We start from the raw sequence: 24,985 nt of genomic DNA, 5'->3' as shown, positions 1-24,985 counted from the left end.
ATGAATTGTCCCCCGCTAGATAGGAACACAACCTCCTTTGTTCTTTGTAAAGCACTTGCCTGACAAATGGCAAATAATCAATATTTATACATTCTGCAGGTCTGGCAGGAACCAAGTGTTAAGTCCAAGTACTTACATTAAAATTTTGTCTTAGAAACAATTAAACAGAAATACAACAGAAATCTAATTCTGGCTTTGGTTGTTAGAGGACCATTTTAGTTTCATTTCTACCTCATGTTCAATACTTCATCTCTTGGTTTTGATCTCTGGTCTTGTATGAAGAATTTATTTAGTATTTGTCAATCTAACTTTAATATTTTGTTAGTTTGTATTTAGATGACTTCTGAATACTTACATTTTTCATGTATCATTCCTTGGCCTTTTTTCTAGTTTATTAAGCTCCTGCTCCTCCTTTCCACCTTTATCTCCTCCCCTTCCTTCTCTATCTTTGGTGCCAGCTATAAATGAATTCTCAGACACCACGCCCTTGTATCACACTGGAGAATTACCACAGCATGACTGAAAGTCACTGCTTCAAAAGCCACATTAGTCTGAAACACTCTGATCACAACTGCCTTCTGCTAGGATATTTTCAGGGATTCTCTAAAGCCATATCATAAAACCACCATGTCAAAGTCTGAAGTCTTCACCACTGCGAATCTGCCCCTGCCCCTTGCATTCCTTTATCTGCTCCGCTCCCTGCCCACCTGCACTTTCCCTCCCCTCTGTCTCTTAGGGCTGAACCTGAGCCCTCCCTCCTCTGCCAGGATTCCTCTACCAACCCCCTACACTGAAACTACAGGGTGTCCAGGATCAGGCCTGCTCACTGAACTTACACAGGCACTTTCTTGTGGCTTCTGAATTAGATCATAAGGTCAATGAAGGCAGAGACCAGGTCTTAGCAGAACCCATAGCACCCAGTGTAGGTAGACTAGGCCTAGAAGATGCTGCAGAAGAGGCACATGCCAGGTATGCCAGGCTCATTTATTGATCATGTGCAACATCTTAGGAAGTTGCTTCTTTTTTAATAAAAGCAGCGCTCACGATGCATCACCCACAGCTCTAGGCACCTGACATCCTTGACTCCTTGATCTCACTCTGCCATGTGATGGTTACTAATAGTATCTCCGTGTTGCAGATGAGGAGCCTGGAACACTGTGAGGTCAACATGAATTCCAACTTCACGTAGAACTTGTCCTGTGGCTCTTGCATTTTCTGTTTTATTCCTCACAGCACCCTTGAGAGCAAACAAGGCTTGTGGGACCTTGGGGGGGATGTCCCAACTCAGATAGCTAGCAATGGAAAAGGGGGCCTGAATGCTTTGATACCCCTTCTCATGCCCACTCTGCATGCAACCTATCTTTGCTCTGAAGTAGTAAAAGGAAAATTGAAAACATAATAGCCTGAAAATTAGCAGTTTACATAAAAATCAGTATTCGATGCTTGTATCCAGGGCAGTTCATCTGTGTGTTAACTTTCTATGGATGTTGTAGCAAATTCCACAGATTTTGTGGCTTACAACAGGAATTTACTCTCATGTAGCTCTGGAGGACAGAAGTCAGAAACCAGTTTCACTGGGCTAAAAATTTCATGCTAAGTGAGATAAGCCAATCTCAAAAAACCAAAGGACGAATATCGCTAATAAGTGGATGATGACACATAATGGGGGGTGGGAGGGGTTAGTGTTAGGGTTAGAGTTAGGGTTAGGGAGGGGGGCAAGAATGGAGGAAGGAAGGACTGTATAGAGGGAAAAGAGGGGTGGGAGGGGTGGGAGGGGTGGGGGGAAGGGAAAAATAACAGAATGAATCAAACAACATTACCCTATGTAAATTTATGATTACACAAATGGTATGCCTTTACGCCATGTACAAACAGAGAAACAACATATATCCCATTTGTTTACAATTAAAAAAATTAAAAATTAAAAAAATTAAAAAAAAAAAAATCAAGGGGTCAGCAGACTCCAGGGGAGGATCTATTACATTTCCATTTCCATCTGCTAGAGGCCACATGTTTCTTGGCTCCCTTATGGTCCATTCCTCTGTCTTCAAAGCCTACACTCCAGTCACTGACTGTTCGCATATCCTCTCTCTCTGACTGACTCTCCTGCCGACCTCTTATTAGGACGGTTGTAACCACATAGCTCACCAGGATCATCTCCTTATCTCCAGATCCTGAACTTAATTGTATGAGCAAATTCCCTTTCACTCTGTCGGGTGACGTGTTCACAGGTACTAGGGATTAAGACGTAGATGTCTTTGGGGTCATTATTCAGCCTTCTTCAGTCTGCTCCAGTGTAGGCTAAGCACTAGGTCTCTTCCAGCACAAATTCTGCTACCCCTCCCCACCCCTGTCTATGGCAGCTGCAGCAGTATTCCTTTACTTTTCATTCTAAAAATTAGCTTTAAAAATGAACTAAGAAAACTAAAAGGAACCGGGCACAGTGGCACACTCCTGTAATCCCAGCAGCTCGGGAGCCTGAGACAGAAGGATCATGAGTTCAAAGCCAGTTTCAGCAAAAGCGAGGCACTAAGCAACTCAGGGAGACCCTGCCTCTAAATAAAATACAAAATAGGACTGGGGATGTGGCTCAGTGGTCGAGTGCCTGAGTTCAATTCCTGGTACTCAGCCCCCAAAAAGGAGATAGATGCTGGAAGGTTAAACTGAACTGCATTAGCCCACTCTGAAGCATGATTTATATTTCTCTACACTGTGTATGTTTTATGTTCAGGATTGTGTCCTCCCAACTGCACATACACATTGCACACATCTGTGCTGAGACAGGAGCAATCTCCACAGCTCCCAGCCCTCTCCACCAGCTGAAAACTATGATTAGATTGCCTTTCCCTTTCCGCATAAACCTTTTTTCATCAGAATCACAGTTCAGACTGCATATAGTTTAGCTGTGTGAAAAAACAACACAAGAGAGGAATCTCTGCTGGAAATATTAAGGAAAAAATTTTAATGGTAACTATAAATGCTTGAGAAATAAAATTTTCATGTTCTAGATTAAAACACGTGTGTGTGCACACACACACAGAACTATCTTGGTTTGGATTGGAGAGCTGAATTCTGTTAGAAAGTGACTTTATATAGTCATCTGTTTTGTTGTGTCCCAGTGACTAACATATAAATCTATGGAACTCTAACTTAGAAGCCACATTTATTTGAAATGTTGTATCATGAGAGAAAAAAAATCCTCTTAGTATGTTTGTGCATTCCTCTGCCCACACTGCTCTCTGCCCACCTGCAGTTTTCCCTCCCTTCTGCCTCTCAGAGTTAACCAGGAAGCCTCCCTCCTCTGCCAGGACTTATTTTCAAGGATGTATTTCATAAGAAAATGAACACTTGATTCTATCTTTAGACTCAACAATAAATATAGCAAAACAGAGATCAAAGGTCAAATTTCACATGTGGATAGGGTTTTTAAAAATTTATTAGCAGAATGATCCTTGTCATAATTGCTCTGAATTTTAGTGGGTCTGTACTTTACAACACAACAGGAATACTAACCAGAGGGTACATGGTGCAGGCCTTGTACTTCTGGGGTTAAGAAAGCTTAATTAATAATAGTGGAACAAAATAAAGCTAATCCACAGACAGGTTGGAGTAAAAGTTCTATCTTCATTTTAATAATTTCGTTTAGGAAGTGAGATCACAGTCCTCGTTTTTCTTTCTCTGAGCCCTAATTTAGTTTGACTCTGTGGTGACTTCTGTTATATACCAAGCACTGTCTCCACCTGCCTTTGGGGCCTCTCAGTCTCCTGTGTTGCCAAAATGCCTCCATGTCCAAAAGTCTGACACCAAACTTGGTACACCCTGCCTGTGCCCTTCCCCAGGAGACCTGGTCTCCCTGCATAGATCTTTTTTTTTTTTTTTTTTTTTTTTTTTTATTGTAAACAAATGGATATATGTTGTTTCTCTGTACATGGAGTAAAGGCATACCATTTGTGTAATCATACATTTACATAGGGTAATGGTGTTTGATTCATTCTGTTATTTTTTCCCTTCCCCCCCTCTCCTCCCACCCCTCTTTTCCCTCTATACAGTCCTTGCATAGATCTTTATGGCAGGTTGTCACCACTCTCTGTCCTGTTCCCTACGGTAGTAGAGCCATTCTCAGCCTCAGGTGTCTGTCATACTCAACACCCATATCCTTTTGGTTCCAGTTTCTACATTCACCCCCCAGTGCTCTCTTGCTTTCTAATCCTCTTCCTGCAGCTTTGTCCACGTCCTTACCATCAAGTACCAACTATTAAACACAGCCTCTGACTGTATGTCCCCACTTTGTCCTGTGTAACTCTCATCCAGAGTTTCCAGCTTGATAGGGTGGTTCTTTACTCCAGGTCCTTTCCTGAGTCTTGAAAATACTAATATGTGCTGAGAACCCCTCAAAAGGGTATAGTATGCAGCATTATCTAGACGTATCTAACCAAAATCCCTTTCTCCATGGCACACATTAACGCCTCACAGGGCCGTTTTCTTTGAAACTCTTTGGCCTATACTGAGTCATTTTCTACAAATTGGATCATACTATCCCTGCTTTAAAACCACTTTTGATGCCCCATGATTTTAAGATTGGGTTAAAAGGCCTTTTACCATTTGCCCTTCTTCTAATGTCTCAGTCTGGTTTCCTGACCTCTCTTCCTCATTAGTCCCCCCTCTCAGAACTGCTGAGTTACATGAACATACATGTTCTTTCATACCTTGGATGTGTGCACACATTACTCTGCCACCACTCCTGTGTCCCTGTCCAGTCACTCACCACTACCTCCTCTATAGCACTGCCCTAACTCTTCCATAAAGATTTAGTAGCATTCTCCATTGTATCTATCTTTTGTAAAGCATGTCACATTTTGCAGTAAATATTTCTCCCCTGCTGGACTGCAAATATCTGCGGCTTAGTAACCATTTTATTTATCCGAATTCTCCAGCACTTAATACAGGGCCTGGAACTCAGCAGGTACTCAATAACTGTTTGCTGAAAGAATGAATGAGTGAGTGAAGAAATGAGTGAAATGAGTTAGATACTATAAACAGAGTAGATTATGTTAAACCTGGAAAGTTGACCTTAGAAACAGAAAATAAGTTGCACTTTGTGTTAGGTTCAATAATATGATTTGAAGTACTAAGGAAATGAACTCAGCTCTCCGTAAATTAAACAACTGAGATGAAACCAAAAGCATCAATACAGGCAGAATTTATTAACATGCTGATTATGGGAAAAACCTTTAAAAATATAGGTCACTTGAGCCATTGTATTTCTATATAGGAACATAACTTTTAAGTGTTTTTCTTATTGCATATTTCTTACTTTTCTTATAAAAATAATGAACCCATGACCTTATATCATGAAACACATGTGGCAGTTAGTATATGCAATATAAATACTATTTTTTTTTATTTATTTTTATTGCATATATTTAAAATAATACCCCTTACCAGAGATTTACCTCTTCATACCAGAATATTATTTAAATGATGATTCATAAGGCAAACATTTTTTCTTTAATTTTGTTAACTTTTCTCCTGCTGTTGCTCCTTTTGAAACATTTTCTTCTCTGCCTTCTGCCCTTGACCGGCAGCCTCACCAGGTAATCTTAGCATGTTTACCAAGTTTTCACAGAATTTGGAGCCCTTGCTAATTTGAAATTTTATCTTCCATAATTTTTGAAGATTGACAAAAACATCTTTTCATTCATATAAATACACTGGGGAAGAAAGATTTTTGAGCAAAGACAAGACAAGCAGTAAAGAGCAAGATCCCTGCCAGTATTCCCTCAGCTAGAAAGTTGTCTCCCATACTTGGAGGGTCAGAAGAGGCAACAGAGCATTCACCGCCACTGGCTCAGATCCACTGCTGACGTCCAGAGAAGCAGCTTCTGACTAACGATAAAACAGCCTCATAAAAGATGGATGATCAGCCCATCAGCTGGATGTTTGTTTTACATCTTTAAAACATCTGGATTTGGGGCTCTTTCATCCATCCAATCATCAATTCAGCAAACATTTATGAAGTGCATATTCTTTGCCAGACACTGCACTAGGCACTGGGGAGTATAAAAATGAATAAATCCCCTTTCCTCAAAAGGCTCCTAATCCTGTGTGCACAGAGGGAGGCAGAGGAAATTATCAGATGTGCACAGAGTCCTTGCTGAAGAGATACAGTACCCTTCCAGGCAAGGGTCAGATTCGGGTGGAGATGCAAGAGGATAGAGAAAGTTTGCTGAGGGAGTAGCCTGTGAGCTTGGCCTTCAAGAATGTCTTGTGAGTTTTAGAATGAGCCAAGAGCTGAGAGGCATTGCTCACAGAGTGGACATCCTGGTCAGAGGCCTGAGCAGATAAAGTATCTGCATGCTCAGGGAAGGGCAAATTGTCTATTATAACTAAAGCCCTGGCACATGGCAGAATCTCAAGCAATGTTCCAGAAAACTCATTGCTGGTTAGGGTATGAGGGCCCTGAAGGACATTCTCAAGAGTCTGGACTTTTATCTCTGGGCACTGAGAATCTCCCAGAAGCTATTTGTACAGGTCAAACTTCAAAACAAGATGATTTAAAAAAATTTTCCTTACAACTATTTTGTCATCATGCTGTTACTGATTTCTGTATAAGACTGAGGGGAATTGTCTGAGATCTGTCCCTTAAATTAGGTCCTAGCTGTAAAGTGACAACCCAGCTGTGTTATCGTCAGTGGTCACTCTATGGTATAATTTTATTACATTTCCATTCTTAAAACATCACAAATTATTTTCATCACCTACTACCTCAGTTTGAAAGAGAAAATTAACCTATATTTTTCTTTATTCAGCTACTTGTTTATTTTCAGAGGATTTATTCAAACTGAACAAAAGCCCATATGCTTCATAAAATATTTAGAAAAAGAATTTTTCAGCCATCAAACATTGAAGCAATCTGTACTCCTGCAAAACCAACATTAATAGTGAAGTATCTAAAATTTCACACACCAAGTAGCAAACTTAGCATGTTCTTTATGACTGATGAACTCAGTAGGACTCATGGGGAATTTGTGAATTATAAACAAATTATTAAAAGAAAAGATGGCATTTTGAGGCTCAGAGGATAATGGTTTTATGAACCACCCATTACTTCTCTCAAAAATATACTACATTTTCAACAGTGTAAATATTATGGATCATATCAAAATGCCACATATCTCCAGAATTCATTATAAAATGTCACTCTACCACTTCACTTATACCCTGACCACTTCTTTGTGACAAAACAAGCAAATCATTAGTTTTTTATTAAAAAAAAAGAAAAGGAAAAAAGATGTGGAAAGATGAAAATGAGTGATGGAGTTCTGAATGCACACTTAAAAAGCTTTTAATATGAACAACCAGAGAAGCATAATCCCTTCCTTCATATACTTGATAGGATAGTGGGTGGTAATTTCTGAAAGAACAAGCATTATTTAAAAGTGCTGTTAAAAATAATCTGAATAATGGAATAGAGACTGGCTTAACTACTCTGGTTAGGAAGATTCAAGATGATCTCTCCATGCAGGGGAGAATGCAATTAAACTTGAATGATTAGAAAGTCTTAGCCACTTGCAGACCTAAGAGAAGAATGATCCAGGTAGAAAGAAGAGAAAATACAATAGCCATGTGGGAAAAAACATGCTTGGCATGTCTGAGGAACAAACAGAAACAAGTGCAGGAATAAAGAGAGACGTAAGAAATGAGATTGCACAAGTGTATGTGGATTCCGCCATATCATCAGGTAGCTGGAACAGGCTTGTTCCATGATTGGCATTTAATAAATGTATGTGGAATGAGTGAGTGAGGTTGGAAGGATTTTACTTCAGTGGAAGTTCCATCAGGGTCAGGACCAAAAAACATGCAGGACTTCACAGGGCAGGGTTAAAGGAATTTAGATTTTAATTTTAATTGCAAGGGGAAACCATTAGGTTTTAAATGAGGGAATTTTGTGATCTGATTCATGCTTTAATTGAAACATTCTTTTTGTGTGTTCAAAATGTTGGTAGCAATAAATATGATTCCAGTGTACTAAATGTGGCCCCAAAATAAGTCAATAGGAAGACTCCCTGCATGCTATTATGTCTGAATTGAGATTATTCTATTTTGAAAGAATGTTGGAAAGAAATTAAAAACCTGCTGTGGCTCACTTCCAAGCCCACTGTGAACTGCAGAAATAATGATGTGCCTTAGCTTATCATCAGGAGCTTTACCAGCTGATCTCCCAGCTGGAGCTGCAAGATCCTTATTATCACCGGAGCATGCAGTCACAAGATCTGCAAACTGATAAGTGACAGGCTGAACAGAAGCAACTGCAAAACAACCAACACAGAATGATGAGTACAAAAGGAAAGAGAAAAGCAAGACCGCACATCGTCAACACAAAGAGTTCATAGTCACAATTCTAAAATGTGAATGAATAGGACATTAGGAAAGGAAAAAAGCATTAAATAGAATACTAAATCACTCCAGATGCTGGATTGTTTACAATTATTGAGCATATAGATGAGAAAATGACTCATCAAATAGAACACTAAGTGTTAAATGTCAAAAATAAATGAACCAAGAATGGTTGACATGATGCACTACCACATTAGAAACCCAGAAATTAAAAAGAAAGAAAGAAAAAAGGAAATTGAGGTCATAATTTTAGTATTCTAGAATGTGATAGAATATAGGTAAAATATAGTTGAAAAGAAATACTTGGTTAGTTATTATCTTAGTGTGTTTTGTGCTTATAAAATAGAACATCACAGACTGGGTGTTTCATAAGGAAATTTGTTTCTCATAGTCCTGGAGGCTGGGAATGCCAGGATCAGGTTGCCTTCAGATCTGTATCTGTGTGCCGTGAGGACCTTCTTTCTTTTTCATGAATGACACCTTCTACCTGTGACCTCCCACAGTGGAAGGGATAAGGCAGCTCTCTGGGACCTCCTTTATAAGAGCACTAATCCCATCCATGAGAGCTTCCTCACCCTCATGGCCTAATCACCTCTCCTAAAGCCTCCAGACTCACTTCCTAATAGCATCATCTTGGGAGTTAGGATTTCAACATATGAATGGGGAAGGGGGTCACAAACATTCAGACCATAACACTGGGAAGCTAACTAGGAAGATTGTAGTAGTCCAGACAGGAGATGATGGTATCTTGACTTATTATGTATTTCAAAGCTACAACTTATTGCTTTGTAGTAAACCTGACAGCATTTGCTCATGAGTTGGGTGTTAGGGGAGGGTGGTAAGGAAAGGGTTCTCCAGGGTACTGCCTAAGTCTAACCTTGGACATGGCACTTTATGTGATTGGGGAAGACGAGAGGGAAACAATTTGGGATGAAATTGGAGAAGTACCCACACAGTTCCACTTTGAACATATATAAATGGTGGTGCCTACTTCCATTTAAGTGGACATGTGGAGTAGACATAGGGGAGAACCTACGACTAAAATTTTTGATTTGCCACAATAAATTTGTTTCTTTCTGGCAATTGTGGCTTCAAAAAAATTACATTAAGTTTGTGGAAAAATTTTAGTAATTCACAGAATGGAAAGTATTGTGAAGAATGCAGTCCCTCAGTTTGGCACATCCTTAAGAGTCAATAATCCACATGGTTAGTTGTCTAGTTATAAAAGAATGCTGAAAAAGACTGAATAATCAAAGGTTATAACTAATCTGATTATAGCATAACTGGCTGGTTAAAACACAGAATTTGACAGAAATAAGAGAAGGTTGAACCTAAGAAATCATGCAAAAGACTATAAAACTAAATTTAAAACCTTAGTTATCCATAGTAACAAGGATTATTCTAAAAAAATTGGAATTCTTAGCCATGCTAATTTAAATTTCTCCTAAATACCAACTTCAATTCAAGGCCACAAGTATTTGTTGAAACTTAAATTCGCAGATGGTACTATTCTAAGCAGGATGGGTACAATTGGAGTTAAAGTGATATTCTTTAATATTTTTTTATATTACATTTAAATAAGAAAATTTTTAAAATTTGCTTCTGTAATAAATGAAAAATTCCAGGTAGTCACTGAAATAAGCCACAATGAAGTCACAGGTCTGATAGTATAGATTTTTCTTCTTAAGAGAAAAAGCCAGTAGAAAAGTCCTTGGAAGGAATCTTTTGTCTCTATGATGAGTAATAGGGGCTCTATAGATTCCCATGTATGGTCTAGTTTCAACACATTGCTTAAGAGCTGTATTTAATTATAGCCTTTCCACTCAAAAATTAAAGAATTTAGGGAAAACAAGTTTTCAGGGTCACCAAAATGCAGATGAACTATTGTAGAATGTTGGTCCCTAACCTGGATCCTGAGTTATGGTTCTAAGAGTGGAAGATAAAACTTAAAAGTACATAGCACCATCCTTCCAGTGGGATGAGAGGATAAGACCCCACTCTCAGCAGGCCTAGGCTCTTGGTATGAATAATAGTATGTTCTATTGGTTCTGCAAGCAGAGAGGAGTTACAATCATAGGGGAGAGAGAAGTCAAATTTGGATTTGATCTCCAGGTGCATCCAGGGCATGATGTTCAGTAGGAACTTAGTGAATATTACACTGAATGAAAATAAATCCATTTCAGCCCCTGTACAATCTCAGTCAGGCAATTTCATCTCTCTGAGCCTTTTCATCTTTATCTGTAATGTAGAAATAAGATCTACATCATAGGGTGGTTTCACCTTTTTTGTTATCTTTCAATGGTTAAGTAGGTGATCTTAACCAGAGGAAAATGTACTTTTTCCCTATGAGATTCAGTAAGGTTGTTTTTGTTTTGAAATTTTTTAAGTTTCACATACAAAAAGTTGTTTATCATATGTCTGGATCATTTGAAACACTCTAGAATTAAAAGGCTAGACCAAATTGCTGACTTGTCTAATGTCATTGTCCAATAACTCTGTGGTCTCAAACCATTTACAACTGCAAACAAATGACTTTTTTGCTTGGGTGTGGTCCAAACAACCATTGAGCCTAACACAGGTCCTTCTGGGTCCCAGATTTTTCTTCCTATGTTTATTTAATTCCATTGAGAATAGTGAAGAGGCATTCATCTGGAGAGATGGTTCTCAGCTCTGAGTGCACAATAGAATTATCTGGGTAGATTGAGTTAGAAAGTCCTTCAAAAAAAAAAATGGTACTTGAGACTCACCTTCCACAATTTCTGATTTGTTAAGTTTGGGTTTTTGCCTGTACATCAGTACTTTCCAAAATCTCTCCAGGTGATTTCAACGTGCATCCAGGGTTGACACCACCAAATAAGAGAGTGAAATCTGGGCCCCAGCAGCATTTTGACTATACCCTAGCACACTGTTGTCCCCACTGCAGCCTTAATGGTAAGCAAAAAGACCCATTGCAATTAATTCTAAGTACAGCTGACCGGGCACAGCCTACCTCAAACTAGCAGTCACTGCTACAGCAGGGATGACTTCTTCAGGGCACACTTTCTGGCTTTTTAAACCCATGCCTAATTTCTCAACAAGCCCACGGGCAGTGAGTCAAAGACAAGAGACTCTCCTGAAGAAAACAAAGCACTCCCTAATTTTTTTTCTTTTTTTCTTTTTTGGTACCAGGGATTGAACCCAGGGGCACCTAATCACTGAAACACATCACCAACCCTTTTTATTTTTCATTTTGAGACAGGGTCTCAGTAAGTCATGGGGGCTGGCTTTGAACTTGCCATCCTTCTATCTCAGCCTCCGGAACTGCTGGGATTACAGGCATGTGCTGCTGTACCCGGTTCCCTAAAATTTTTTAAGTAAATTAGCCCTAAAACAGTAGCGATAGGTTGATGTATTAACTAGGGTTATGTCTGACTGATAGAAAACTCAAAATAACAATGGCTTCTATGAGGTAGAAAGTTCTCACAAACAGGTAGCCCAGGGCTGGTGTGGTGACTTCACAGTCAGGAGGCACGCTCCTTTCATCTTGCCTATCACTGCCCAATATCAAAGCTGCAATTTCAGGCATTGTGTATACAATCCAGCCCACAAGGAGGAGAGAGGGAAGGTGCCACACTCTCTTTACACGCAAGTCCCTGACAGTGCATACAGCCCATCTGTTTGTATCCCGTGGACACACATTTAGTCAAATGGCCATGTCAGTCTTCCAAGGAGGTTGCCCCATATAGCCTATGCTGAAAGCCATATACCCAGCTGAGGATGGGGGCTCTTTTGCTCTTAAAATGGAGGGAATAGATACTTGGAATCAACCAACAGTCTGTGCCTCAGGGGTCCCCTCTCCTGCCTCATGCAGCTGGATTAGAACTATTAAGTTACATGTAGACAATGTGTTTTATTGGGGTCCCCCGAAAACCACTGACATGAGGCTGTTTTTCTTACATTCTGAATTTCAGCAGCTCTGGCTCCCACTGCCCTAAGAAATCACCAATCCAACAAGAAAAGGAGTTGTGCAGAAAACCAGCCCCTAAATCCAATGCCTGACCAATGTGGTAGAGTGAGTGCTCACACTCAGAGGGAAAGCACTATCCTCCCTGCACATTTTTGCAAATTGATACTGATGGCAGGAGCTTGCTCTTATTCATTCTGGAAGCAGCACAAATTATTTTCACTGGGTCATAAATATGTTGAACACTCTGTTATACTAACCTCTTAAACCAGTTGTTTTGAGCAGCTACAAATCATAGTTCAGGAGCAACTTTCTAAGATTCCAAGGCCCCTGACATTCCTGGATGCTCAAGTTAAATACCGGGGTTAATAAGTTAAGGGTATATAGATTTTGCTACAAAATTCATTTCAAAGAGAGGGGAAAAAGTCCTTTGGCCTGATGCCTGGTTTGCCATAGTCATTTTTTTGTAGTTACCGTTTTTGTTTGGTTTGGGTTTTTTTTTTTCAATTTTAATTTTTTTAATTTTTAAATTTTTATACTCTTTACTCAGCCAAGGTTATGGTGAGAATTGGCAGTCAAACTACCTTCCTATGTTGAATGTCTCTTTCTTCCCTCCCCAGTGCTCCAGGACCTGTGGTGGCGGTATTCAGAAACGTGAGGTTCTTTGTAAGCAGCGCATGGCTGATGGCAGCTTCCTGGAGCTTCCTGAGACTTTCTGTTCAGCTTCCAAACCAGCTTCCCAGCAAGCCTGCAAGAAAGATGACTGCCCCAGTGAATGGCTTCTCTCAGACTGGACAGAGGTAGGATGTCCCCTAGATGGAGAGAGCAAGAAGCATGAGTAGGAAAAGTAACCCCAAACACACACACAGGAAAGACAAAAAGAGAAAAAAAACAATTCTCTGAACATTACAAGGCAGTATTTTGTAACCATTTATTCCACAGTATATAACTAGCTTTTAACTAGGCTGCAGGGACCTGTGCTATGTGGCCAGCCCTTACCCGACATTCGGAAGCTGAGGATTGTAAATGGGCTCCTCTTGGAACAAGACCAGAACTCGGGGTTCTTCTCCCTGAGCTCCGCTCCCTCCCCCTCCTCCTGACCTCCCGGCACCTCCTACTCCCAGATGTTTCTAGTCTGCTCAGGGAGGGCAAAGCCTCTCTAGTTCTTCTCTTCCAAGTTACTGGACAATAAAGGATATGATTTATTAGGAAAAGAAGGCCAAGGAAATCCTGCCTCTTTACTGTGAGTTTCCTGGCTCTAAAACTTCAACAACTTCCCAGCAAGAGAACTTGATTTCCCCTGTTGCCCTGTATTTGGGGCAGCCATTGCCTCCGTAGTCACCACTCCCAACTTCCCGTCCCACCTCAGCATATACCTCCAACTCACCGATTTTTCTAAATAATTATTGTTCTAACATCAGCATGGATTAATTCATTTAGACCCAGGTTCAGCACATTTGTCCTCAGCTCCTGTGGCTTCTTTGAGTTGCCTTGACTCCTGCAGCTCCCTAGCTCTGTCTTTCCTAGTGATTTCCTGACATTATGGGCTCACAGGCAAATTAAACCAAGACCAGGATCACTAGGCTGGCTGGAAGTAAGAAAACTCTCAGTGAAAAGCAGATTCAAGACCTTCTCCTTTCTCCCATATAAGCATTTGAATTGGCCTTCCTGACCCTTGGCCTTTTTTTATGTGGAGCTGCTAATAGTTGATATATATCACAGAGACCTTGCTTTCAGAGGGGAAAGCTGCCTATGAGAATCAAGATGCCAGCTCAATGTAGGTCCTGAGAATTCTTACCCCACACAGTATCAGCCTGTTCAGAATCTAAGGATGTCACAGTTGAAAGCAAACCTACATTACCACAAGTTTTATTGCTTGAAAGAAAAATGATCTCTGTCAGTGTCACACTCCAGGTGTCCCAGAACAATAAACAATAAAACGAATAAATGATTAGTTTTTGTATTTTAGAAACAATTTGATTTCAGCAGGATAAAAGCTTAAAAGTGTAGAGAAGATGGACTTGTATATACTCAAGTATGTGTCTGTGCTCACACATGGACATCTGAGTGACCATTCTTCCATGGGAATATTGATTTGGGGTGTGATGTATTCATGAAAAAAATCACAATAGCTACTCAGGAAAGAACCCTGATATATTTGCCAAGTGGCTCTAGGTGAGGACACTGTAAAGGTACTCCTCTCCTAAGTCTATAGGAAAACAGCCTGTCGTGAGTGGTATGCCAAGGAAGGGATTCATGTGTATTATCATTGTCCTCTCATCTTCCTGAGTTGGTGGCCTTTAGAAGATACAGTACACAGAAAATTCAGAAAAGAAGTTCTTTTCTATCTGCAGCTTTGAAAGAGAGACACTCATGATTAGGCACTAAAGGAAGATCACTGAAGTAAGGTCTCATTTAGTAATGCAGGTCTTTAGAAAGGTGTCAGTATATTTAAGAGTTCAGACTCAAGAAAAGCAAACCAAGCTTCAAATCCTGAGTGATGGTTACTGGTTGTATAACCTTGAGCTAATTAACCTTCTGGGTCTTCATTTCCTTGCCTGTAAATTAGAGATATAGTAGTGTCCACCATACAGGTGGGAGGCCTAAATTAACTGATGCATATAAAGAACATCATGCCTAGTAAAAGTTACCCCTTATTATGATGATGATTCTCTTCCATCTGGGCTCATTGTCAGGAGAGGAAGGCATAGGAAGCACCAGCCTTGACTGGCTAGACTCAGGCCACAGCCCAGGTCTCCCACAGGCTTTGCTGGTTTCCACAGGAGGAAAAGATCATGCTTGGAGAACCAGAAGGAATTAACCCTTATCCAGAGTCTAATTATATTCTAAGCTATCTGGGTTGATGAGTAGAAATTCTGAACATTGGGGAGGGGCCTGCAATGGTGGGAAGCAATCACCAAATCTCTGGGGTTACTCTCGAGTCATGCCAGGGAACAGTGCCCCTGGATGCACTCACAAAGCCCCATGTTCTCTCTGCCATCCAGAGGGCCGTCCGCGTCCCCTGGCTGAGATGAGATGTGCATTCCAAATGCACCCCCCAACACATACACACAAGACTCCTTTGGGAGAAAAGAGAACCTGGATGATCTATGGGTGTTTTCATCCTCTGTTCTCTGGGCTCGACCTCATGGTTACTGCACAGAATTCCTCAGAGACAGAAGTAAGCCAAAGTTTTAGACATTTCAAAAAAACATTACTTACAGATTCTATTCTGAAAGGAAGACCTCTCCAAAGGCTATCCTTCTCTTTAAAAGAACCCCTTCAATCTCCTGCAAGAGTTAGCTGCTAAATATTTTTAAATCATATTTTTATGGAAGTTGTCCTGCATCCTCTAAAATAAAAGAAATTAAAGTCAGGGCAGTCCATTTGAGAATTAAAAGGAGCTTGGAAGATCCTGTAGTCTAATATCTCTCTTTTTAAATTAAAGCCGCAGGACCCTTTACACAAGTGAAATGTTACTATGAAGTCAAAATTCTACAGCAGATAAAATGAGAGCCCTTTCAGTTCTTCTGAAGCATAGATGGAGCCTTCAGATTTCCAATGGTTGGGTCTCCCCATCCCCTGAGAAGCAGTCCCTGAATCACTTCGTCATCGTAGTTATGCAACACCATTGGACAATCCCTGCTGTGGCTTAGCTTCCGTTTCAGAGATGTGGCGGTTGAAGCTAGAGAAAGCACTAGACTTGACCCAAGCCATCACCCAATCTTCTGATCTGCAGAACTGCTTGTCTGTATTTTTACTTGGCAACACTAAAATGACCAGGATTTAAAAATATTCAGCCTCTTTCTCCCATCCCCCTTCACCCCTGAGCTCAGTACTGTCGTTTACAGTGAAATAAGTGATGGGTGGAATCTGGAACCCACAATCGTTAGGTAGCAAAAGCAACATGCTCGGTTGTCCTCTCTGTCTTTTGCCTCTTAAATTTCTTTTATAGCGTCCTATGTCGCAGTCCATTGCACAGATTAGTGTCATTTCAGCGTGCTAGCATATAAAACTTGAAAATAAAGGTAACCCTGTTGGTTTTTACTCTCATTTTTCAAGTTAACATGGCACACTGCCACAACCCTAAGTTCAGGCCTTCATCATCTCAGCCTGGACCGTGTGTGACTCCCTCACTGACATCCCAGCCTCCCATCCTTCTGCAGCTGTTGCCAGATTCACCTTCTCAAAACACCTCTTTCATCATGTCACTCCCCTCCTCAATGGCTTCCCATTCCCCTGTGGACCAATTCCAAACCTTCTGCCTGAAAATTAAATAAGTCTCCAAAGTCTGGCCCTTAACTGCCTGTCAAGTTCCTCAGTGCTCTTGAGGTGGCTCCTCTGTTCAAACAGGTTTGGTTCTGTCCCCAAACCTGCCTTGGCCATCTACCCTGAATTCTTCTGCCTTTATTCTGGAAATTTCCCTGCCTCCCATGCTTATCCACATTGTGTTACACCCATCTTCAAGTTCTAGGTCAGAACATCCCTAGTGGACCATAAGCATTCAATAATCGATAGCATTAATTTCATAATGCTTAGTTTGTTTCCTAATTGTATATTCTTACCAAATTCTTTACTTTCTATTTAGTCCTATAGACAGCTTTATTGAGATATAATTTATGTATTGTAAAATTCACCTTAAGGTTTATCCTTGTTGTAGCACATGTGTGAGAACTGCATTCCTTTTTATGACTGAATAATATTTCATAGTATAAAGTACCAAATTTTATTTATTCATTTACCAATTGATTGACTTTGGGTTGTTTCCACTTTCTGGCTATTATGAATACTGACAGGCACATTTGCATAAGTTTTTATGTGAATATATGTTTTTACTTTTCTTGGATAGATACCTAGGAATAAAATTTCTGGGTCCTATAGTAAATCATATTTTCGATAAACTGTTAAACTGCTTTCTAAGGGGGCTGTAGGAAGCTGTATCATCTTACGTTCCCACCAGCAACTTCATTTGTTTTCTAATGAAGAGGGTTCTCATTTTTCTACCACTTGCCAAAAATTAATATTTTCTATCATTTTTGATGTGGCCATCCTAGTGGATACAAAGTGATATTACATTGTGATTTTGATGCATATTTCCCTAATATACTCTTTCTTTTCAACAATGCATTTGACCCTGGCCCTTTCATTTAATGACAACTCCTTGAAACTAGCAACTATCTTTCTCCTCCTTCAAACAAAGCAGATTAATAACACTTGTGTGACAGTAGGCATTAAATATTTATCTGTGAAGGAAGGAGAAAGGAATCAGTATTAACTATTATTTTGTGTATGGCATTTAAAAATGCATTATCTCATTTAATTTCCAGGCTTCTAAATTAAATGTAAGCAATAGAAACAAACTTAGGAGATGTTAAATCCCTTGCTTTCTAATAAAATGCTGAGCTGGGGTTTGAACATGGTACTTTATACTTGTTACTCTAAAGCCCAAGTCATATAAATAAAAACAGGTAAAAATACTTAAAGGAAACTTTAGGATAGAAAAGCTTAGAGTGGAATGTGCCTACAAGATGACATGTATTCCACATTGTTATATCATAATTAATATTTCTCTCTCTTTCAGTGGCTGTTGCTTTTCCAAGCCACTTTTCTCATGTTTTGGTGAGTTGGAGAGTCCATACAAAAAACATTAGCTATAGTTCCCTGAATTTTTATGCATTTGGCCTCTTTCTTTCCCCACCAGTGTTCCACGAGCTGCGGGGAGGGTACCCAGACTCGAAGTGCCATTTGCCGGAAGGTGCTGAAAACCGGGGTCTCCACAGTTGTCAATTCCACCCTGTGCCCTCCCCTGCCTTTCTCTTCCTCCATCAGGCCCTGCATGCTGGCAACCTGTGCAAGTGAGTATGTCAGAGCTCTGGGGATGGAGATAGAACCCCACTGAACAGCAGCCACCGTGCAGAGGCCTTCCCTAAACCAAGATCAGTGGCAGGTTGTTGGGCAGCAGAGCCTTTGCAGGGCTGCAGGCTGGGGAGCTCAGCTGGAGGTGGAAAAGGAATCTTAATCACATGTGGCCAGGCTGAATTCTGTTCTCCACAGGAAAAAGTTTGCAGGGGTAAAGTTCACTCACTGGCATACAGATCTGGAAGCTGGAGGCAGCATATTACTAATGAAGTCTAATGTTATCCACTCTGGGGTTTTAAACTACTCTGAACAGATTTGTTCTGTTCAATATTAATCCCTAGAGTTGTAACACTTCTGGGCTCTCCTCACTGTAATTTAGGGCGCTGGGGCTTTGCAGGACCTTAAGTAGACATTTAGTGCAGAATATTCTCCTTCTCTGTCCTCTGCCTCTTTTTATGATGCTGATTTCTTCTTTTAAATGCTTTTAATGAGAGGAACTGCCTTTCCCCTGGGCTCTGCTCCACCTAGAATCCCCGCACCTCAGCTTCCAGGACAGAAAGACCCAGCAGGTTGCTGCTTGGGTTGCCATAATGCCCCTCATTAGTTCTCTGTTTTGGGGTGGTGGTGGTAACTTGATGGCCCACAGCTGGTAGCCAGCTTCTCCTCTAAGCCATGAGGTGTTAATGACAGCCCTGGTTGAAATCACTGCCTAAGAGCTCTTTCCTTTTTGTCCCATTTGTCCCCTCTCACGGCTGCATCTCACGGCGGTTCTTCTCTGCCCTTGCCTTCTCTTCCTCGGTCTCTGGCATTCCTCTCATGCCAGGGCCTGGGCGGCCATCCACAAAGCACAGCCCCCACATCGCAGCTGCGCGGAATGTTTACATCCAGACCCGCAGGCAGAGGAAGCTGCACTTCATCGTGGGTGGGTTTGCTTACCTGCTTCCCAAGACGGCTGTGGTGCTCCGGTGTCCCACGCGCAGGTTCCGCAAGCCCCTCATCACCTGGGAGAAAGATGGCCAGCATCTCATCAGCTCCGCTCACATCACAGTGGCACCTTTTGGCTACCTGAAGATCCATCGTCTCAGGCCCTCGGACGCGGGCATCTACACCTGTTCCGCAGGACCCGCCCGGGAGCAGTTTGTGATTAAGCTCATTGGAGGCAACCATAAGCTCGTGGCCCGGCCCCTGAACCTGCGGAGTGAGGAGGAGGCCCTGGCAGTGAGGAAGGGCAGCCCGAAGGAGGCCCTGCAGACCCATAAACACCAGAATGGTATCTTCTCCAATGGCAGCAAGGCTGAGAAGCGGGGCCTCCCTGCTGACCCAGGGAGCCGCTATGATGACATCGTCTCCCGGCTGCTAGAGCAGGGGGGCTGGCCTGGAGAGCTCCTGACTTCCTGGGAGGTGCAGGACTCCATGGAAAGAAACTCGTCCTCAGAGGAGGACCCGAATGCGGAGCAGGCCCTTCTGCACCTGCCGTTCACCATGGTGACAGAGCAGAAGCGCCTGGATGACATCCTCAGGAACCTCTCCCAGCAGCCTGAGGAGCTGCGTGACCTCTACAGCAAGCACCTGGTGGCCCAGCTGGCCCAGGACATCTTCCGTAGCCACCTCGAACACCAGGACATGCTCCTCAAGCCCTCCGAGCAGAGGTTCCCCCCTGTGGCCGTCCCTCCTCATAAACACGTGTCTAGCTTCAGCAGCTCCTTAAGGACCTCCTCTGGGGAGGCTGGGGGTGGCTCTCGCAGGCCACACCGCAAGCCCACCATCTTACGGAAGATCTCAGCTGCCCAGCAGCTTTCTGCCTCTGAGGTGGTCACCCACCTCGGGCAGACCGTGGCCCTGGCCAGCGGGACACTGAGTGTGCTGCTGCACTGTGAGGCCATAGGCAATCCAAGGCCTACCATCAGCTGGGCCAGGAATGGGGAAGAGGTTCAGTTCAGTGACAGGTGAGCTACTTGGAGGGAGAAGGGATGGGAAGAAGGGAGGGGGGCAAGGGGCCACATCTTGCCCAAACCAGGCTGTTCACTCATCCTTCGAGGTATTTCCAAGGGTAAAGCTAGAGCACTGGCCTTGGGAGTCACCTCCTGGGTTTCAGGCCTTCTCTCAGCACTGATGGACTGTTGGAGCAAAGACAAGGTATTTAATTTCTCTAAACAGCATGTTCTTATCTTTATAAGGCAAAAGCAACACTGCCTATTCACCCCTATCCCCATAGGATCCCAAAGATGAATGAGATACTCTGGATGATTTTGAAATTTTGGCAGAAAGATACCATTCGAGGCCAAGGCATATTATGTTTCTTCTCAGTGAGATGAACCACTGAAAAGCTTCAGCACCAGGATACTGTCTCCATGTGTGGTCACACAGGGCTGGGGAGTGTGCAGCCAGCATCCACTGCTCCCCATGAGGGGCCTATCCTCTCTCCAGACTGGACAAGGCTATCTGTATCAGAAAGTTTTTATTCCCAGTTGGACCTTTGATCAATTATCTTACTATCTCTTGGTGTCACTGTTTTGATGTGTCCTTATTGGGAAGACAGAATCGTACCATTCACTGGTCTCCCTGGGCCATGGCCATACATATTGTTAAAACCAACAGTGGTAGTAGAAAAATAATAGCAATATATTTTAGCACAACTTTGTACCAAGCACTGTGTCATACTTTCTAAATACTTTTTTTCTTTTTCTGTCTGCAAGAACCTTGAGAACAACAGTAGCAGCTCTTATTATAACAGTAATTACTATCTACCAGGCAACCACCAAGGTCTCTTCTGCCTCTTCCACCTGTTTACAGAAGGCTAAAACCCACGTGTTGATGGGAATGAGGGAGAGTCTTCAGCACAGTAACTTCAAAATTTGCTACACAAATCGCTTCTGAGTACTCCACAAACCAGGGGTCCAAGGATCCCATGAGTTCAAGAAGTGCTCAGTTAAAGCTAAACAGATGTATTTACTGCTGTATTTCATGTCTATTTTTAATATAGCACTTTATTTTTATTATAAAGGTAATAAAAGGGCTAAAAACCAATTCAAACGATATCCAAATCTATAAAGTAAAAACTGCAAGTCTCCCACATCCCTCCAATCCTATTCCTCAGAGGCGATCACTCTTAATAATTTGAAATGTGTCCTTTTAGAATTTTTATGTATTTTATTGTATGATATAAAAACATGCACACGTAGGATTTGGATTTTTTTAATGGCATATTAGTCATGTTCAGAAATTTGACTCGATTTTATTTCACATGTCTAGGAGACGTCATCATAGTACGTAGAGATCTCTGTCACCTTTTTAAACACTGATTACTGTTCCTGAATGCATTTAACTATCCCCTACCTGAAAATTATTTTGGCTTTTCCATTTTTTTTTTTAACTCTTTTAAGCATTCCAATGTATGTTGTGATTTTCTAAGTGGACAATGGAGAATGCAGCGTTTCCAAACTTATCCTTTGATCACTGAACAATTTTTTGGCTTAGTAATCTCAAGAACACCAATAATTCCAGAAGCACTTAGAAAACACTACCTTAACCTTTTAGTTTGCACCTTAATGGGCATTGAGAGTCTAACCCTAACCCTAAGGTAGAGAATGTACGGCAGCATCTTTCTGGGAAAAGCAACATGGCAGCCAGCTGCTAAGGATATTAAAGTGTTGAACCTAAAATAACAGAGGACTCATTTTGGATGCCTGGTCACCCAGGACATTGGTTGGGTGGTGGTGTAGCATTAAGATAGAAGGCACCGGGGGACCAGGGACAAATACTTTTTGACACCATCAAGATTTCATTTTCTAGATTTAGCCTTGAAAACACTTTTCAACATATGTTAATTGCTTGCAGTTGGGAAAAATAAGAGATTTCTGTTCTGATCTTTGGTATTGTATTTTTCCATTTTCACTTGGCTGGCTAGTAAGAAATGTGACTGAAGCTTGGATTTCTATGCACTTTTCCAAATTCTGTTTGAGAAAAGAGAGCAAGCAAATCTGCTGAGACCATGCTGAAGGCACAGGCTGCCCTGGGAATGCCTTGCTGTGAGCTCTTGGTGACCTGCTCTGTGTTGGGTTTCATTGCTTGTCATTACTGCATCTGGTAGCAGTTCAGAATTACTGATTTATTTTCAAACAGAAAAGTGCCAAAATTCCCAGTTTTATGATTCAATTAGACTTATTTTTCTTAGTGCCCAAGTCTACCTTTCTGTGAATCTGCAAGATTCAGCTGCCTGTTGGTCTGTAAGTCTTTGTACTTTATTAAACCAGACTATAAGTAACCTGAACTAGCAAGAACAGGTCAAGGTAGAAGGAGAGTGACTGAGAGAAGTCTACCATTTCTCCGACTTTTAAATATGCCAAAGCTTCATTTAAAAGAAATTGGGTTTACAAAAGGATCACTAACAATTTAGATACAACTATGTCTCATCATATGTATAATTTACTAGTTGAAATAAATTCACATGATTCTCAGAAGCATATGCCAACTTCTCAAGCACCAGTTTCTTGAGTATCCCTGAGTGTATTGACAGGCTGTTTCATCATAATCCCTACTTTCTTCTTCCTTTATTCCACAAATATACCAGTATCAGACCCTTTGTTTGATTCTGAGGAGAGAGGAAAAGAAGACTAAATTCCCTATTGATGAAATTCAACATCTAGTTGGGAAGCCAAAAAAACAAAGGCTGTATTAGAAGTGCTGAAAGAGAGGCATGCATAATTATTTATTCCATAAGTATTTATTAAAATTCCTCCTATATGCCAGCTATACATCAACTTACTGGGAACCTTGTGGTGAGTGAAATAGGAGTGAGTATTTTCTTGTAGTTGGCATGCATTTAAAGTTCTGCTCAAATAATACATCAGAGAGAGCTTCCCTGATCATTCAAGAAGAGCACCCCTCATCACTCTTTATCCCTTTAACTCTGCTACTTTATTAGTAGAATTTATCATCATCTAATGTATTATGTATTTGCTGATTGCCTGTCCACAAGGACAGAGACTTTCTTCATCACTGTATCTCCTATGCTTGGGGATCAAACCAGTCATAAGTAGTGAATGAACTAATTCATTAATGGAACAAACAACAAACAGAAAAATAAACAAGAAAATATCAGATTGTTGTAAGTGTTTGGGAGTGTAACTTGGTGACCACTTTGGACAGGTACTCTGCAAAGGTTACATGTAAATCAAGTTCTGAATGATGACCAGGTTCCAGAATGTGATGTCAGGAGGAAAAGCCTGCCTGGACAAGGAAAAAGCATTGCAGAAACCTTAAAGGGAAAGGAGTTTTGTGTGTTGAAGGAGCCTGAAAGAAGGTCACCTGACTCAAGTGTGGAATGGGATGAGACTATGAGGCTAACCAGAGTCCCAGAGAAGGAGTTAGGGTTTTAGTCTGAGTTCCAAGGGAAGATTTTGGAGGAAGTTAGGCAGGAAAATAACATGATCTAATTTTCATCTTTACAGATGGCAGGTGGATTGTAGAGGAGGCTGCTAGGGCTCCAGTGTGGAGTTCCCTTCAATACCATAAATATTTTCTGGACAATAGAGTGATAAGCACCAGGCAGTGAGATGCAAAATAAGAACACTGCTCTCCAGAAACTAAAAAACACTTTGAAGTGCTGGTGTAGAGTATAATTTGTGTGAAATTCTGGTTTGTAAATACTCCATCTGGCAGAAGGCTTTCTTTAAACTTCTGAGCTTTTAACAACTGAACAGAGGGGGTTCCCAAATTCAATGCATATAATAATTACCAGGAACCTTTCAGAATGCAGACTCCTCTGGCCCCAGAAAATCTTTCTGTCATAGAAACCCGTAATGTACATTTAGACAGGTGCATCCGACAGTTCTGAAGCCAGAACTCCCAGGACCACCTCTAGGAAGTATTGAAAGAGAAAGGAGAGGCTGGTGAATCTTCAAGTAGAACTGTATGCTAGATTTTAGTCTTGTTCGAAGACTTGGTGCAGGTAGCAAGTCTTGCTGCTGAAACGACACTTGGGAGCTGTAGGGCTCACTTTTCCAAGAACTCTCCTCCTTTGCCTTCCCTCCCAATTGACTCAGGGCCTTGAATTGGGGAGAGACCTGACAGTGAATATGAAGTGTGTAAAGGAATCAGATAGGGTCAAAGTGAGACTCCAAATCTACTGCCAGTTCTGTAAAAGTTCTAGATTGGATGAGGTTAAGCTAGCTCTGTGTGGCCACTTGGTTCATCTGAGAACAAAGAAGCAGAACTGGGCTTCCTCAGCACAGCCATCACTTTGAGTTGATAGTTCTCTTCAGAGGACCTGTGCCATCTGGTTTTGTAAACAAGAGAATGTGGCCTCATTTTCTCTTTGCTGTCATTGCTGAATCCTCCCAGCTGTGTGGATCTGTAATTGACAACTGTCACCATGTTGCTCCCTGCAAAGTCTACAAGAAGAGAATGTGCTAGACTCACGCCATGGGCCTCATGCACTGACAGTACCTACATAGTTTGAACCATTAATATTTCAACCCTGAAGTAACCAACTTATATCCCCAAGATGGTTTACATGTAAAATTCTATTTTCTGTTAAACTCCCCAAGATTATTGATCATGGATGTTTTAAGTTCTTCTTAATATTTCTACTTGCCCCCGTCATGGTCTAAGGCTGCATGTACATACACTTCTCTTGGAAAAGTGCCTTCCCTCCCCAACAAAAGTGATTTCTTGTTAATTCAGAAGGAAGAAACTTGTCTCTGTAAAAACATCCCTTATCTGATTGGACCTCTCGGCATCATTCTGTACCAGCTAAGCCCCTCTTCTTAAAAACACTTCTTTTGC

General features: G+C 41.4%; 1 protein-coding gene across 2 annotated transcripts in view; it reads left to right on the top strand.

Annotated features, from left to right (window-relative positions):
* Adamtsl1 (ADAMTS like 1) overlaps nt 1–24,985 on the top strand; it is a 368,881-nt gene that overhangs the window by 240,443 nt on the left and 103,453 nt on the right. For both annotated transcript variants that reach the window (XM_047525412.1, XM_047525411.1), the window contains 3 exons: nt 12,961–13,140; nt 18,042–18,195; nt 19,023–20,145. In XM_047525412.1, the coding sequence (XP_047381368.1) occupies nt 12,961–13,140; nt 18,042–18,195; nt 19,023–20,145 (1,457 nt within the window). The remainder of the gene's footprint in view (nt 1–12,960; nt 13,141–18,041; nt 18,196–19,022; nt 20,146–24,985) is intronic.

This window comes from Sciurus carolinensis, chromosome 14 (genome assembly GCF_902686445.1).
Source record: "Sciurus carolinensis chromosome 14, mSciCar1.2, whole genome shotgun sequence".
Taxonomy (NCBI): Eukaryota; Metazoa; Chordata; class Mammalia; order Rodentia; family Sciuridae; genus Sciurus; species Sciurus carolinensis.
Note: the sequence above shows the minus strand (reverse complement) of the source record. Positions and strands in the feature narration are given on the sequence as shown.